The sequence below is a fragment of the Erythrolamprus reginae genome, chromosome 5 (genome assembly GCF_031021105.1).
Source record: "Erythrolamprus reginae isolate rEryReg1 chromosome 5, rEryReg1.hap1, whole genome shotgun sequence".
Taxonomy (NCBI): domain Eukaryota; kingdom Metazoa; phylum Chordata; class Lepidosauria; order Squamata; family Dipsadidae; genus Erythrolamprus; species Erythrolamprus reginae.
The window spans coordinates 110,250,035-110,267,083 of record NC_091954.1 but is presented as its reverse complement, the minus strand read 5'-3'; the positions used below and the strand labels follow the sequence as shown (position 1 = coordinate 110,267,083).

Genomic DNA, 17,049 nt, shown 5'->3' with positions numbered 1-17,049 from the left:
ATTCCATTTCATTTACCTTTGCATGATGGTCTTGGCCAGTGAAATTCCTGATTCCTTTGCACGAGTTATATTCTCATGTTTTACTACTCAATCTTAGCATATTATACTGCATTTTAACTTATTATTTATTCAAATTCCCTCTATTTTAGCCAATTTTATTGTATTTTAACCAATCACAATTTTATGATGACCGATGTGGTCCTTTACCTTGCTTTGATATGGTCAATTGACTAATCAAATAAAGTTGATATTGATATTGATTGATCCTGATAATAAAATATTTTTTTAAAAAAAAAATTGTCCTCGATCAATAAAAGAATGTGTGTCCTTGACCCAGGGGAGACAATTTTCCTTCCCAGCAGTCATTTATTTGATGCAATTTGTCAAATAAATCTGAACTTTTAATTGGCTTTTTAAAAAATGGTGAAAATAAATCTTCCCGCATTGACTTATTCAAAATCACAAATATCGGTCAGCATACAATGAGAAGGTGCTAAGTACAAAATCAGGATTTTAATGCAAGGTGCTCAATAGAGAGAAATGTCCATCAATTCACACTGTGAAATGTTGAAGTACCGTAAACTCTTCAATTCTGCAAACCAACCCACTATAGTAGTGAGGGCGAACCTTTTTTCCCTTGGGTGCCAAAAGAGCGTGTGTGCATGCTATAGCGCTTGCACAAGTGCCCACACCCATAATTCAATGCCTTGGTCGGGGGGAAACAGCTTCCCTGCCCCCTGGAGGCCCTCTGGAGGCCAGAAATGGCCTGTTTCCCAACTTGTGGTGGGCCCAGTAGGCTCATGTTTCGCCCTCCCCAGGCTCCAAAGGCCTCCCTGGAGCTGCGGGAAGGTAAAAACATCTCCCAATCCCTACAGAGGCTCTCTGGAAGCCAAATACACCCTTCCAGAGCCTCTATGTGAGCCAAAAATAAATTGGCCGGCACACACATGCATGTTGGAGCTGAGCTAGGGCAAAGGTTCACGTGTCAGAAGATATGGCACTGCATGCCACCTGTGGCACCCGTGCCGTAGGTTCGCCATCACTGCACTGTGGTGAAGATATAGTAAGTGCCTAAGAGAGACAGAAAATGTCCTAGGCAAGTGAGGATAGTAATGAATAGCTTAGTGGAGAGGAGAAACATATTTGCAAATAAAGCAAATATTTGAATAAATGTTAAGATGTATTTTCCCATTCATGGATGAAGCCCTAATTAATCCAAAATGCAGTGCTCCTGTTTATTAACTGGCGCTGGCCACCCTGAATATATTGTGAGTTTGGAAAGGAGGCAAAATCAGGAAAGAATCCAACCAAAAAAAAAAAAATAAAGTCAAAAGGACATATGCTTAACAGCTTCAGAAGATTCAATGAAAACTCCAAACAATAGTTCTCATTTCTTTGCAATTATCAGGGAACAAATGTCTTGGCACCTTAAAAAGAATGTGCAGGAAGGGCACCGAATACAGAAATAGCAGAACACCCAACCTTCTGCATCTGCAATCTTGTCTCTAAAGAATTAACACTGTTATGTAAGCAAAACACACTGTTCTTACCAAAAATAAAGGATCAAGTAACCCCACTACAGAGTAGACCGAATAATTGCATATAAACTGGTGAACAAATGAAACTATTTACGGAATTTCTCAATCAGAACACAATGTTCTGCCTTTACATTAACTCCAGTTTAAGAATCCCAAAGGTGCTTTTCTTTCAAGAGACGATTGGACTTTTTGGTTTTCTTTCTGAAGACGTTTCGCTTCTCATCCAAGAAGCTTCTCCAGTTCTTCAGAGCTGAAGAAGTTTCTTGGTTAAGAAGCGAAACATCTTCAAAGGAAAACCAGAAAGTTCATTTGTAGTGATGGGCGAACCGAACCCGCACAATTCGGGTCCATACCGAATTTTGCAGTGTTCAGTATGCCGAGCACGAACCCGAATTTTTTTTTAAACTTCGGGCAAAATTCGGGAATGCGTTCAGCGTTCGGAGCTTTGACGTCACCGGCAGGTTGCTAAGGACGCCAAGGTGATCACTTCCTGGATTCCATAGAATCCAGGAAGTGATCACCTTGGCGTCCTTAGCAACCTGCCGGTGATGTCAAAGCTCCGCCCCCGGAATCTCTTCGTGGGAGGGATTCCCCAGCTCCTTCAAAAGGAGGTCTTCACGTAAAAATAAACACTGTTATTTTTACGTGAAAGGACGCCGCAGCAGCACTGCAAGCAAAGGGCGGTCCTTTCATGTAAAAATAAACATGTGACGTCAAAGCTCCGCCTCCAGAATCTCTTGTTGGGATTCCCCATTCAGGTTCAGGTTCGGGTTCGGTTCGGTTTTGGCCGAATTTTGGTAAAGTTCATCCGAACTTGCCGAACCCGAACACCGCTGGGTTCGCCCATCACTATTCATTTGCCCCTTGAAAAAAGCACCCCTGGGACAACCATGATCTGAATAACTGAGAATCCCCATAGATATTTTGTCATGTTTAGGAGCTACCACATGCGCATGTGCGAGTGCCTCCCCCTGGCCAGCTGATTTTTGGGTCAAACAAGCTCATGCTTTCTCCTCACTTTCTTTGACTTGTGCCTTCCCAGATCTCTTAGCTTTCTTGCACCAGCAAGAAAGATGAGGGGCTTTCAACCAAGCCCCCTCTCCCTCCAGTGAGGTCACTTCCCAAATGGGCAGTGCGACCGGTAAGGTTCATTGCTGGCAGGATTTAACCGCCGCACAAAGCACCAGCTTATCTCCCTACCAAGGTGGTACCTATTTATCTACTCGCACAGAACATGCTGGGTGCGCAGCAGCTGAGGGAGCTCCGACTGCCATGCAGTGTTAGGGTTTGAACTTCTGGAAAAGAGACCATCTCCAATGTCATTAAGTGTCAGGCCCAAAATCATTATGTGAAGTCCAACGTTGGCCTGACACAGTTTGGGAGTGAGAGAGAGAGACATATGCCACCACATGTTCCTTTCTGCAGATGCCATAGTAACGAACACAGGAAGGAATCAGGAATCCTGCATAGGATTGGTCCTCATGACTGCACTTGTGGGTGTGAGGATGTGATATGGGGATGTAATCTAAGGGACTCAGAGTTAGAATGATTCCAGTCGAATCCAGACATGGCTGTTAATAAATCATACCCAGCGAGAAGAACGGGGTGGAAATGATTTATTTCTAAGAATGCTATTTGGTTCGCTAGCATCAAGAATGCCTGGCTGCATAGCTACAGGTATAACAAGCAGGAAGAGAGAGATTGTGATCCCGTTGTATAGAGCACTGGTGAGACCACATTTGGAATACTGTGTCCAATTCTGGAGACCTCACCTACAAAAAGAGATTGATCAAATTGAATGGGTCTAAACACCTTCCACCAAAAACGGTAGAAAGTCTTAAGAATAAAACCTATCAGGAAAGACTTAATGAACTCGATCTGTATAGTCTGGAGGACAGAAGGAAAAGGGGGGACATGATTGAAACATTTAAATATGTTAAAGGGTTAAATAAATTTCAGGAGGGAAGTGTTTTTAAAAGGAAAGTGAACACAAGAACAAGGGGGCACAATCTGAGGTTAGTTGGGGAAAAGATCAGAAGAAATGAGCCGGGGTGGCGCAGCAGGTAGAGTGCTGTACTGCAGGCCACTGAAGCTGACTTGTAGATCTGAAGGTCAGCAGTTCAAATCTCATCACCGGCTCAAGGTTGACTCAGCCTTCCATCCTTCCGAGGTGGGTAAAATGAGGACCCGGATTGTGGGGGCAATATGCTGGCTCTGTTAAAAAGTGCTATTGCTGACATGTTGTAAGCCGCCCTGAGTCTAAGGAGAAGGGCGGCATAAAAATCGAATGAATGAACGAACGAACAAACGAACGAACAAACAAACAAACAAACAAACAAACAAACAAACATGAGAAAATATTATTTTACTGAAAGAGTAGTAGATTCTTGGAACAAACTTCCAGCAGATGTGGTTGGTAAATCTACAGTAACTGAATTTAATGCCTAGGATAAACACATGTCCATCCTAAGCTAAAATGCAGGAAATAATATAAGGGCAAACTAGATGGACAGTGAGGTCTGCTGTCAATCTAACTACAAATGGAGTGAGTTCAGATCAAAATGGTCAGATCAAGATGGTTAACGAAATTGGAAACCAAACGAACTTTCAATTAAGTAAATCTAACAGGACCATTTAGACAGAGCTACACAACTCCCGCTCATAAAAATTATACAATGAGAATTAACTATGGCTTGGGAAATAACTGAGAGCTGAAGTGGCAAAATAAGATGCCTTTAATCTCAGTTTTTTTTGGGTTTTTTGTTTTTAAAAAGGAAAATGCACACACTTGGTTTAATTAAAATCCAGCCAGGTGAAACTGCCATTTGCGGCTGAACTCAAAATACTCTAGACAAGGCGTGAACAAAACAAAACTAAGTTCTACTACACAAGTCAAGTAACAAAATCCAATTTAATTTCTAATTCCAAAGAGCAGAATGGAACATTTCGATTTCTGAAGCCCGGTTCTAAATAAATACTTACAAAAGCTACTTTAACTTCAAAAGGATTTGAAGGAGGTTTGGCCTGCACGAATGACTAAAGTAATCATATTTTTGTGATATTACACTTGACTTTAGCCAAAAGGCAAAAAAGACTTTTTCTTGGTCTGTTCCTCAAACAATATTGTCACCAGCTATACCATTAGTGGTACCTTTACAGCATACACTTCGAGTTTGACACAGACTGATATTTTTATAACTGGGAAAAGTTCATAAACATAAAATTCGTAAATTTCGGGTGCATTTTTTCCAATGTTCAACACTTCTCACCTGCCAAGGGTTGTCAAGATCAGGAAATAGGATCATACCTTTTTGGTCCATCGTTTCACCCCATTATATCCTTTGGTTACCAGCTGTCTATGGAAAAAGCTGTTGAAGAAATGAACCTATAAAGACAGGGTGATCAGTGAATTTAATGGTCCAATCAGAGCTCATAATTCCAATACTGAACTGTGTCTTCAAAGTAAAGCTACCACATGCAAGGAAAAGGGCTCATCCTTAGACATCTATCTATTTATCTATCTATCTATCTATCTATCTATCTATCTATCTATCTATCTACCTACCTATCTACCTACCTATCAGATCTATCTCTACCTACCTACCTACTTACCTTATCTATCTATCTATCATCTTATCTATCTTATCTATCTATCTATCTATCTATCTATCTATCTATCTATCTATCTATCTATCTATCTTATCTATCTACCTACCTATCAGATCTATCTCTATCTACCTACCTTATCTATCTATCTATCTATCTATCTATCATCTTATCTATCTATCTATCTATCTATCTACCTACCTACCAGATCTATCTCTACCTACCTACCTACCTACCTACTTACCTTATCTATCTATCTATCTATCTATCATCTTATCTATCTATCTATCTATCTATCTATCTATCTATCTATCTATCTATCTACCTACCAGATCTATCTCTACCTACCTACCTACTTACCTTATCTATCTATCTATCTATCTATCTATCTATCTATCTATCATCTTATCTATCTTATCTATCTATCTATCTTATCTATCTATCTACCTATCAGATCTATCTCTACCTACCTACCTACCTACCTACTTACCTTATCTATCTCTCTATCTCTCTATCTCTCTATCTCTCTATCTCTCTATCTCTCTATCTATCTATCTATCTATCTATCTATCTATCTATCTATCATCTATCTGGTTTGGTACAACAACCAAACAGGACAGGTACAAACTTCAGTAGTGAGGACTGCAGAAAAAAACAATTGCAAACAGCCTGCCTTTCCATTGAGGACCTGTATACTGCATGAGCCAGAAAGAGGACTGAGAAAATATTTACAGACCTCTCACAACCTGGACATAAACGGTTTCAATTCTTCCCTTCAGGATGCTGTTATAGGGCATTGTGTGCCACAACTATTAGACACAGATTTTTTTTTTCCTGTGCCCTCACTCTGCTGAACACCTAATTCCCATAGCACTGCCTTATGCCTAAGGGTATTTACCATGGAATACAGCTGTATTTCTATTATCCTTCTCTTCTATGTGCAACAGCTTACACACCAAAGACACATTCCTTTATGCTCAATCACATTTGGCCAACAAAGTCCTCTCTTCCTTCTATTCTATTCTATTCTATCCTATCCCTATCCTTTTCATTTCCATTCTATCCATCCAATCCAATCTCTTCTCATCTATTCTAAGACCAATTTATGAGCCTGTGCATAAACATTCAAATAATATTCATAAAAACATGTTTAGACCCAGCTCTTCAGCTACTCTACTGTCCCCACCATCACCCAACTTTCCAGATGATTTGACTGATTATAAATAATCCTGTTTGATAAATAAACCAATTATTTCTCTCTCTCTCCCTTTCTCTCTCTCTTTCTCTGGCTCAAGATAATTTTTTATTCTCCTTCCCACTCTTGGATCTCATTCGGCTAATTTTACCTAAAAAGGCAAAATGAAAGGATACCTACCTTATCAGGGACTGCATCCATTATTAGCTCGCCATACATGTTGATAATCTGAAACAGTTTGGGGGGGGGAATTAAAAAGGGAAGGATATTATGTCCAACACATAGTCATTTTATGGAACATAAATAAGTATATGTCAAGTTCTGTATGCTTAATGTAATGGACAGCATATGCAATCCAAGTCTAGGCAAAGGAAAAGAAAACATTACAAATATCTCATATATATTAAAAGATTGTTTATTTTCTCTTATTCTTTAACTTCACAATAGTTGAGGGGGTGATGTCAAAAAAATTGTTATGTTTGGATGTCCTATATCTGTACATATTAAAATATTAGTACCTGAATCTAATAATAATTCTACAGACATAAATGATAGATACCCAGAACTTCTTGAACAGTTCATTGTTTGCCTAAAGCCCCACTCTGCATATTTTTGTGTAGTTACATTGAAACGAGGCATATGAATGCACCCCTTCAAAGCTCTCTAGATAAAAAGATTTTAAAATCAAAGGCTACCTTGAATAGCTGCTCTTGTTTGGTGTGCATATGTGGTTTGTTTTTAAGTTCCACTTGTGGAGTTTGTATAGTGAATCACACAAATAATGTCGTGACCAGCTGTAAGCCGAGAACATATATAGATCCAGCGTATTGATTTTTTAAAATATAAACAATAATGCATTTCAATGGTTAGAGGGCCTAAACCGGTGATGGCGAACCTTTTTTTCCTTGGGTGCCGCAAGAGCATGCATGCACACTATCATACATGTGCAAGTGTCCACACTCATAATTAAAGGCTCCAAAGGCTCCTTGCAACTGGGGGAAGGCAAAAATGCCCTCCCCCATCTCCTCATTTTACAATCTTTCCACAGTTGTTAAGTGAATCACCACAATTAGTAAGTTAGCAACACTGCTAAGTAAATCTGGCCTCCTCGTTGACTTTGCTTGTCATAAAGGTTGCCAAAGGAGATCACATGACTTTGGGACGCAGCAACGGTCATAAGTGTGAGTCAGGTGCCAAGCATCTGATTTTTGATTCACATGATCGTGGGGATGGCAGTGTAAGTATGATCGGATGCTCAATAAACTGTTTTAAGTCAAGGACTATCTGTAATGCTAGGCCATATAACAGTGGTTCTCAACCTTTGTAATGATGCGACCCCTTAATACAGTTCCTCATGTTATGGTGACCCCCAACCATACGTCTAGCGCCAATTCTCCCAATAGAGCTTTAAATTGATTGGCAGGAAGGTCAGAAGTACCCCCCCACTGTAAACACCTCATTGGTCGGATTGATTGATGGAAGCTCAAACTGCCCAAGGAGCTGCTGATCCAGTTCTACAGAGGAATCATTGAGTCTGTCATCTGCACCTCTATAACTGTCTGGTTTGGTGCTGCAACCCAACAGGACCGACACAGACTTCAGAGGAGAATCAGAATTGCAGAAAAAACAATGGCTGCCAACCTGCCATTCATAGAGGACCTGAATACTGCACGAGTCAAAAAGAGGGCGGGGAAAATATTTAGTGACCCCTCACATCCTGGACACAAACTGTTTCAACTCCTACCCTCAAAACGTTGCTGCAGAGCACTGCACACCAAGACAACTAGACACAAGAACAGTTTTTTCCCGAATGCCATCACTCTACTAAACAAATAATTCCCTCAACACTGTCAGACTTTCTACTAAATCTGCACTTCTATTTCTACTAGTTTTTCTCATCATTCCTATCATCCGTTTCCTCCCACTTAGGACTGTGTGATTGTAACTTGTTGCTTGTATCCTAAGATTTTTATTAATATTGTTTCTTCATTGCTTATTTGACCCCTATGACAATCATTAAGTGTTGTACCACATGATTCTTGACAAATGTATATTTTTCTTTTATGTACGCTGAGAGCATATGCACCAAGACAAATTCCTTGTGTGTCCAATCACACTTGGCCAATAAAAATTCTATTCTATTCTAAAAATATGTCCCAAGGCGACAGAATAGAAGCTTTAGTTCCTAACACCATGGGAAATTTGTCTTTTCCCATGGTCTTAGGTGACCAACCCCCCATTAAATGGTTGTTCGATCCCCCAAAGGGGTTTTGATCCCCAGGTTCAGAACCACTGCCATATATGATATGCCTGTAATGGCGAACACTGGACTGCCAGCTGCCTGCAATTTGGCAGTTCGAATCTCAGCAGGCTCAAGATTGACTCAGCCTTCCATCCTTCCAAGGTGGTTAAAATGAGAACCCAGATTGTTGGGGGCAATACGCTGACTCGGTGGAGTGCTTAGAGAATGCTGTAAAAGCAGTGTGAAGCGGTATATAAGTCTAAGTGCTATTGCTATTTAACCTGTTGCTACTTCCTGAAATACTTGGACTCGCAAGAAAATATCCTTAAGGTATTAAATAGTGAGATTGTGTTGATTGATCCGCAGTCTGCATTGGTAGCAGTTTCCAGTCACAATTCAAAGTGTTGGTTATGACCTATAAAGCCCTTCATGGCACCGGACCACATTATCTCAGGGACCGCCTTCTGCTGCACGAATCCCAGCGACCAGTTAGGTCCCACAGAGTGGATCTTCTCCGGGTCCCGCCAACTAAGCAATGTTGCTTGGCAGGACCCAGGGGAAGAGCCTTCTCTGTGGCGGCCCCAGCCCTCTGGAACCAACTCCCCCCAAAGATTAGAATTGCCCCCACCCTCCTTGCCTTTCGTAAGCTACTTAAAATCCACCTCTGCCGTCAGGCATGGGGGAATTGAGATCCTCTTTCCCCCTAGGCCTTTACAATTCTATGCATGGTATGTATGTATGTATGTATGTTTGGTTTTTATATTAATGGATTTTTTAATCATTTCTAGTATCAGATTACTATTGTACACTGTTTTATTGTTGCTGTTAGCCGCCCCGAGTTTCCGGAGAGGGGCGGCATACAAATCCAATAAATAAATAAATAAATAAAAATAAAATAAATGAGCTTTATTGGCTGTGGGAACAATGCGACCTATGCTGTTCCTTGTATCTTAAGGCATCTTTTGGCATCTGTAATGTTTATTGGTCTCTAAACTTTTGTCACGATAACAAACATCTTTGAGCACAGCAGCTGAATCAAGGCCACTCTTGCATATAACTCAATTATTCGGGAACTCTGCAAGCAGCTAATACAAACAAATATGAAATAAGGAAGAAAAGAAAAGGGGGTTTAAGAAACTCTGCTTCTTCACAGCAGTTACAATTATATTATCTCAGAGTTCCTTTTTTTAATCTTCTTCTTTGAAAGTTTCCATAACAATTTTATAAAAAAGGAACTCTGCCAGAAACAAATAAGCCATTTTTAACTTCTTGGGGTGGAAAATGCAAGATAAAAATTTGATAAATAACCTGTTTACTTCTGCAGCCTTCTCAGAGTTCAGCAAATATACAGTATACTGATAAGAATAAAACGTGTCCTGAATAGAATTTTTTTATATTGAACTTTTTAGTTTAAGTTTTAGTTAGCTAAAACTTAAAAGTATCTACCCAATGTGAATTCAGAATTCATTCAAATAAAGCTATCATCTATTTTGTAAATCAAGTGGGCTCATAACAATCTGAATGGGAATTTATTGTTTATTTTGTTTATTATATCATCTGTATGGTTTATTTTATTTATTTATTTATTTATTTATTTATTCATTCATTCATTCATTCATTCATTCATTCATTCATTTTGTCCAATACACAATACATATGGAAGAGAATAGACATGAAGTAATATATATAAAGATAATATGCAAAATAGAGGAGAAGATATATGAAAGGAAGAAAATATATATGATATATGAGATAAAGGAAAGACAATTGGACAGGGGACGAAAGGCACACTAGTGCGCTTATGTACGCCCCTTACTGGCCTCTTAGGAACCTGGAGAGGTCAATCGTGGATAGTCTCAGGGAGAAATGTTGGGGGTTAAGGGTTGACACTATTGAGTCCGGTAATGAGTTCCAACAACTCGATTGTTAAAGTCATATTTTTTACAGTCATGTTTGGAGCGGTTAATATTAAGTTTGAATCTGTTGCGTGCTCTTGTGTTGTTGCTGTTGAAGCTGAAGTAGTCATTGACCGGTAGGACGTTGCAGCATATGATCCTGTGGGCAATACTTAAATCATGTTTTAGGCGCCGTAGTTCTAAGCTTTCTAGAACCAGGATTGTCAGTCTATTTTCGTAGGATATTCTGTTTCGAGTGGAGGAGTGAAGGGCTCTTCTGGTGAAATATCTTTGGACGTTTTCAAGGGTGTTGATGTCCGAGATGTGGTATGGGTTCCAGACAGATGAGCTGTATTCGAGAATGGGTCTGGCAAAAGTTTTGTAGGCTCTTGTGAGTAGTGTGAGATTGCCAGAGCAGAAGCTACGTAGGTGTACATGGTATGTTACACATTACAAAACAGATGTTCAGACTTTGGAAAAAGTGCAAAGAAGAGTAACTAAGATGATTAAAGTCCTGGAGACAAAAATATACGACAGAGGGTGGGGGCAATTCTAATCTCTGGGGGGAGTTGGTTCCAGAGGGTCGGGGCCACCACAGAAAAGGCTCTTCCCCTGGGTCCCGCCAAGAGACATTGCTTAGTTGATGGGACCCGGAGAAGACCCACTCTGTGGGACCTAACTGGTCGCTGGGATTCGTGCAGCAGAAGGCAGTCCCTGAGATAATCTGGTCCGGTGCCATGAAGGGCATTATAGGTCATAACCAACACTTTGAATTGTGACCGGAAACTGATCGGCAACCAATGCAGACTGTGGAGTGTTGGTGTAACATGGGCATATTTGGGAAAGCCCATGATTGCTCTCGCAGCTGCATTCTGCACGATCTGAAGTTTCCGAACACTTTTCAAAGGTAGCCCCATGTAGAGAGCGTTACCGTAGTCGAGCCTCGAGGTTAGTTCCTAACACCAGGGGAATTTGTCTTTTTCCATGATCTTAGGCGACCCCTGTGAAACGGTCGTTCGACCCCCAAAGGGGCTCCGACCCCTAGGTTGAGAACCACTGGGCAATTCTTTCCTACACTTCTAATTCATACAAACCAGAGGCTCTGAACCTTTCTGGAGAAGTGAGCACAACATTTTGAAAGAATTATGGCCTCTTTCATTGAATGGTTAATTAGCACCCAGATACAGTCATCAACAAGATACAAATCCACCAAAATGCTGCCCTCCATCATTGCTTAGTGCTTCTTAGAGGACGTTCTCCAAAGAAGCCAGCATTCCATGCAACCACCCTGGTTGGCAGCAAGCACAAATCCCAGCGACCAGTTAGGTCCCACAGAGTGGGCCTTCTCCGGGTCCTGTCAACTAAACAATGTCGTTTGGCGGGGCCCAGGGGAAAAGCCTTCTCTGTGGCGGCCCCGGCCCTCTAGAACCAACTCCCCCCGGAGATTAGAATTGCCCCCACCCTCCTCACCTTTCGTAAGCTCCTTAAAACCCACCTCTGCCGTCAGGCATGGGGGAACTGAGATACTCTTTCCCCCTAGGCCTTTACAATGTATGCATGGTATGTTTGTTTGTAGGTATAATTGGTTTTAAAATAAGGGTTTTTTAATTGTTGTAGTATTGGATTTACATGCTGTTTTTATTACTGTTGTTAGCCGCCACGAGTCTATGGAGAGGGGCGGCATACAAATCCAATCAATCAATCAATCAATCAATCAATCAATCAATACAGAAAGAAAGAAAGAAAGAAAGAAAGAAAGAAAGAAAGAAAGAAAGAAAGAAAGAAAGAAAGAAAGAAAGAAGGCACCATTTCAAGCATATACATCTTGATGGATATTTACAGCTGAGCCTTACCTGGTCATTTAGCCAGTTCTGTCCGTCTAGCGTTGTCAAATCATCCATATCCAGCATGTGCTTATTATAAAAGACCCGGAAATTACAAGTGGGAGATTTTGGATGCCTGGTCTGATACTTCATGATTTCTTTAGTGATGAATGGCTTTCTGCAACAGAATTTAAAACAGCCGGTGTTAAATAATCCCGCTACTTGTGAAATACAGGTACATAAACCCATAAACATGAAATCTGGACCGAGCAGGAATGAGCAAAGCAGAAAATTATAGAGAGCTACTAACCGATGAGAAAAATCTTCATTAAAGACTTCCTTTAATCTTCCCATAACGTCTTTTTCACAAAGCGGAACTAAGCTGCCATATTTCTTTATTACTTCATCTAGGAATCCTTCAAGGAAAAGATTTGTATATTAAAAAAAAATTGCAGAATTAATTACAAAAGAGCTGGCTTAATCTATTTCCACAGGCAAGTTTCAATAAACCACTTTTTCGTTTATCTATCTATCTATCTATCTATCTATCTATCTATCTATCTATCTATCTATCTGTTTATTGGATTTGTATGCCGCCCCTCTCCCCTACAGCACAAAATTAACCTGCAAGGTTAACTGATCAGCGTTGCTGGTCAAAGAAATACAGGTACTGCTCAGCTTACAATAGTTCATTTAGTGACTAAAGTTACAACAGCAATAAGTGAAATAAGTGACTTATGACTGTTTTTCACTTTACAATGGTTGCAGTGTCCTGGGGTCATATGATCGCCTTTTGTGACCTTCTGACAAAACAGATTCACTTAACAACCGTGTTACTCACTTAACAATTGCAGGGATAAGAAAGGTTGTAAAAAGGAACAGAACTTACTTTACAACTGTCTCGTCTAGCAACAGAAATTTGGGGCTCAATTGGATCACCCGTACTGGAAATAGAACTAGGATCCCAGAAATATATACTGCTCAAAAAAATAAAGGGAACATTTAAACAACACAATATAACTCGAAGTAAATCAAACTTCTGTGAAATCAAACTGTCCACTTAGGAAGCAACACTGATTGACAATCAATTTCACGTGTCGTCAGCACATTCAGCTTTGTACAGGACAAAGTATTCAATGAGAATATTTTATTCATTCAGATCTAGGATGTGTTATTTGAATCTTCCCTTTATTTTTTTTTGAGCCTGCAGAGAGCTCCTGGGGGCCAGAGAAAGGGAGAAATGGCCCAATTTTTGTGAAAATGGCCTGTTTTTCCCAAAAATTGGGACATTTTTGCCATCCCCAAACACCCAGGAGCTCCCTGCAGGCTTCCCAGACCCTTTACACAGACAAGTTTTGTAAAGAAAAAAGAAAAAAAAGATGAAAAATGCTCCGGTTTTTCACAAAATCAGGGCTGTTTTGCCTTCTAATTACCCCATCTAGTATGACTGGAGGAGAAATTCTGGAAATTGAAGTCCACAAGTCTTAAAGCTGTCAAGTTTACAGTTTATAAGAAGTGTACATGGTTGTAAAAAGTATACATGTTTGTAAAAAGTATTTTACTTCATTGGTATTTTATATATTGCTACACCATTTTGTTCAGAATACTTTTTTCCTTGTTTTCCACCTCTAAAATCTATGTGTGTCTTATACTCCAAAAAATAAGGTGGCAGAAGGAGTATTAGATATGTTCACCATCTTGAGTTATTAATAAAAAATAATAAATGTGAACCAAACAAAGGAAAGAGAGAAGCACCCAAAAGCTATTTGAGTATTTGATGTTCACATAGTATTTTTAACTGGTTTTATATGGGTGAATTGCTCTGAACTTAAATTGATTTGACATTCAAGACACAGTCATGAAAATCTATACCAGATTCATTCACCAATCTCTAGTAAAAAAAAACCTTGTTTGCATTTTCATTATTAAATTATCAAATTCGTTCATTATATCAATGATAAGTTTACTTTACACCATTCCTATCTCTGGAACTCATGAAATACTAGAAGCACCAGGCGTCGTCATCCACTACTATATTCAGCCATTTATCTTAAGTTGATTTTGTGGCTTCCTTGTTGATTTGTTACATCCACAAATCCAACTGTGGCCACTTAAGACTTTGAAGCAGACATGAACAAATTAAGACCACAATAAGCGTTTCAAAAGCACGCGTGCATAATTTAGTCAGATTTAGACAGGCAAATATAAATCAATTTCCCCATCTTAAATCCATACTGAATTGTTTCCACATTCAGCCTGCCTTTTAAGAATGAAGTTTTATGTTTCATTATTCTATATTCATGGAAGAATGAATGCACTTCCATATCCGTTTTTTCCACTATATACATTTTTGTCTCAAGTTATTTTTGCTAATATATTCATTTCTGCGCATAGTTCTACTTCATATATACCTTCTGTTCATGTCTCTCTCTCTTTTTCTCTCCCTTTTGCATATTAATGTTTGCACAGTAATTCATATATTACTACAAAATTGTGAGAACTGCAAATGCCAATTAGCTCTACTTGGATTCATATGCAGAGAGAGAAAATTCTTATTAAAATGAGAATCAACCTCTCTCCCATAAAATGCAATACACGGTTTCATTGTGTTTTAAAGACGGATTTGGAGAAACACATGTCTGATCAGAGTTTTGAAATTTATTTATTTTTCAACTCATCCACCTGCATACTTACTGCAGGGACTCTGATCTTACTAAGCCACAAAACAGCCTTGGAATTTTAATATTAAGAGTATTCACAAATTAAGAGCATTCACAATGCCACTACAAACTACAGGATTCATTGACTCTGAAGGCACAGATAAATCCCCAGAAAGAGGATGAATGACCGGATGACTACAAGGATAATAAATCCTTCCATTCTCCGCTATTCAGTCAGAACTGAAGAAGCTTTTTGGATGAGAAGCGAAAGCTCTTCACAGAAAAACAAAAGTAGTCTAGGTTTGAAAGAAAGCTGCCACAATAAGCATGGCAAGCAACATATCCACTGACAAGAAGGCAAACTAGTGGCACCGTTTTCTAATGCCATCATAGTTCCTATCACTTAAGTCAGCTTTGGCAAAAAAGAAAAGCACTCCACAGTAACTTCTCCCCTCTTTTTTTTAACACAGAAAGCATCTAGAATCTTGGAAGTGGAGACAGAATCATTACTGGACATTAAATCATGCTTTGTTGGCAGCCTGCTAAATTCTCAGTTTTAATTAAAGTAAAATAATCTTTTTTAAAAAAGACTAAACTAGATTGGTTAACGGCAGAGGCGCTCCTAGAGATATTGAAATCCAGGGGTATTTTGCAGACATCTCTGCTTTTATATTGCAAAGAAAGGGACTCAATGGAAGGGAACAAGGAGGAGACAGAATTAAAAATTCCCTACAATTTCCCCCCTTTTTTTGCAATGAAATGATAACATGAATTGTCAGATCTTGAATACCTCTTGCTTCAGAGCTTTTTGCCATCAATCTATAACTTCTATTCAAAGTTCATGTACAGATAATCAATTTGGACTCAACTGTGGTCGCAGGTCGAGGACCACCTATATCAATACTGGTCCAGCATCTTCCATTAACCAGCAAAGACTAGTTCCTGGGTTGACGTCACTTTTCATGTAACTTACAGGACCGTACCAGAGATTGAAATCTCTGTGATTTATTATAACTGCACTTGAAATTGTTTTTATTATATTAGCTTTAAGATGGTTTTAACTGTTTATATTCTGCTTTAATGATGTTGTAGAACTTGGCAACTATTCAGAGCAATGCTCCGAAGTGTAGTAATGGTTGGCATAGCTGGCTGGAGAATTCTGGGAGTTGAAGTCCAGAAGTTTCAAAGTTGCCATGTTTGGGGACCCCTGCAAACCCCGAGACATAGCAACAGTCATAAATATGAGCCAGTTGTCTAGGATTTCAAATTTTGATCCCATGATCACTGGGATGCTGCAGAGGTTGCAACTTTGAAAAAAAACCGGTCGTAAATCACATTTTTCAGAGCCTTTGTAACTCTGAACAGTCACTAAACAAACTGTTGTAAGTTGAGGACTACCTATGTAGAAAATGAATGCAGAACACTACATAAGAGTTGTTGAACACCAACCCCAAAGTCACGTTTTCCCAGCAAGCGCAAGAACTGAGCTTATTTTTACCAGCCACCTAAGTTAAGACTGCAGCAGAATTTAGTCCCCAATGGTCAAATGTTGTGTTGTTTTTAATCACAAGGTCAGCAAGACTTCCTCTAAACCAAAAGCCTTATACATTACAAAAACCCTCTTTCGTTCTCCGCACTGCAGACAGTCAGCAGTACGATTAGCTTTTTTCGTTGTTTCAAACGGCAATATTGTTAGACCTTGAATTCCGTTTTAATATTTCTACCCTGAAAGGAGCGGTGTGTATCGCTAATTGGGTTATAAGCAGCTGCTTGCTAAGCTTCATATTCTGATCACGAGGGAAGGTGCAAGCATCATAAATAGCACACCAGCAAGCGTCCTAAGTGCGAAGACCGGTGGTAAATCCCTTTTTGCAGTGCCCTTGGAATCATGATTTGAATGCAGGCATGTGTGTGCGTCTGCCCCTCCCACAAAACCATCCCCTCTTCCTCCACCCCACTCCTCCAGAAAAGCAGCATCTCTACAGCAGAGATCTTCAAACTTGGCAACGTGAAGACTTCTGGACTTCCTATCACTTATGACTGTATGGCTATAACTTGTTGCTTGTATTGATTGTTTCCTCATTGCTTAT

General features: G+C 39.6%; 1 protein-coding gene across 3 annotated transcripts in view; it reads right to left on the bottom strand.

The window, feature by feature from the left end:
- Positions 1-17,049, bottom strand: part of SENP5 (SUMO specific peptidase 5) — a 60,288-nt gene that overhangs the window by 21,038 nt on the left and 22,201 nt on the right. For all 3 annotated transcript variants that reach the window (XM_070753733.1, XM_070753734.1, XM_070753735.1), the window contains exons 3-6: positions 12,610-12,715; positions 12,330-12,477; positions 6,520-6,567; positions 4,846-4,923 (exon numbers count right to left, since the gene is read on the bottom strand). In XM_070753733.1, coding sequence (XP_070609834.1) covers positions 4,846-4,923; positions 6,520-6,567; positions 12,330-12,477; positions 12,610-12,715 — 380 coding nt within the window. The remainder of the gene's footprint in view (positions 1-4,845; positions 4,924-6,519; positions 6,568-12,329; positions 12,478-12,609; positions 12,716-17,049) is intronic.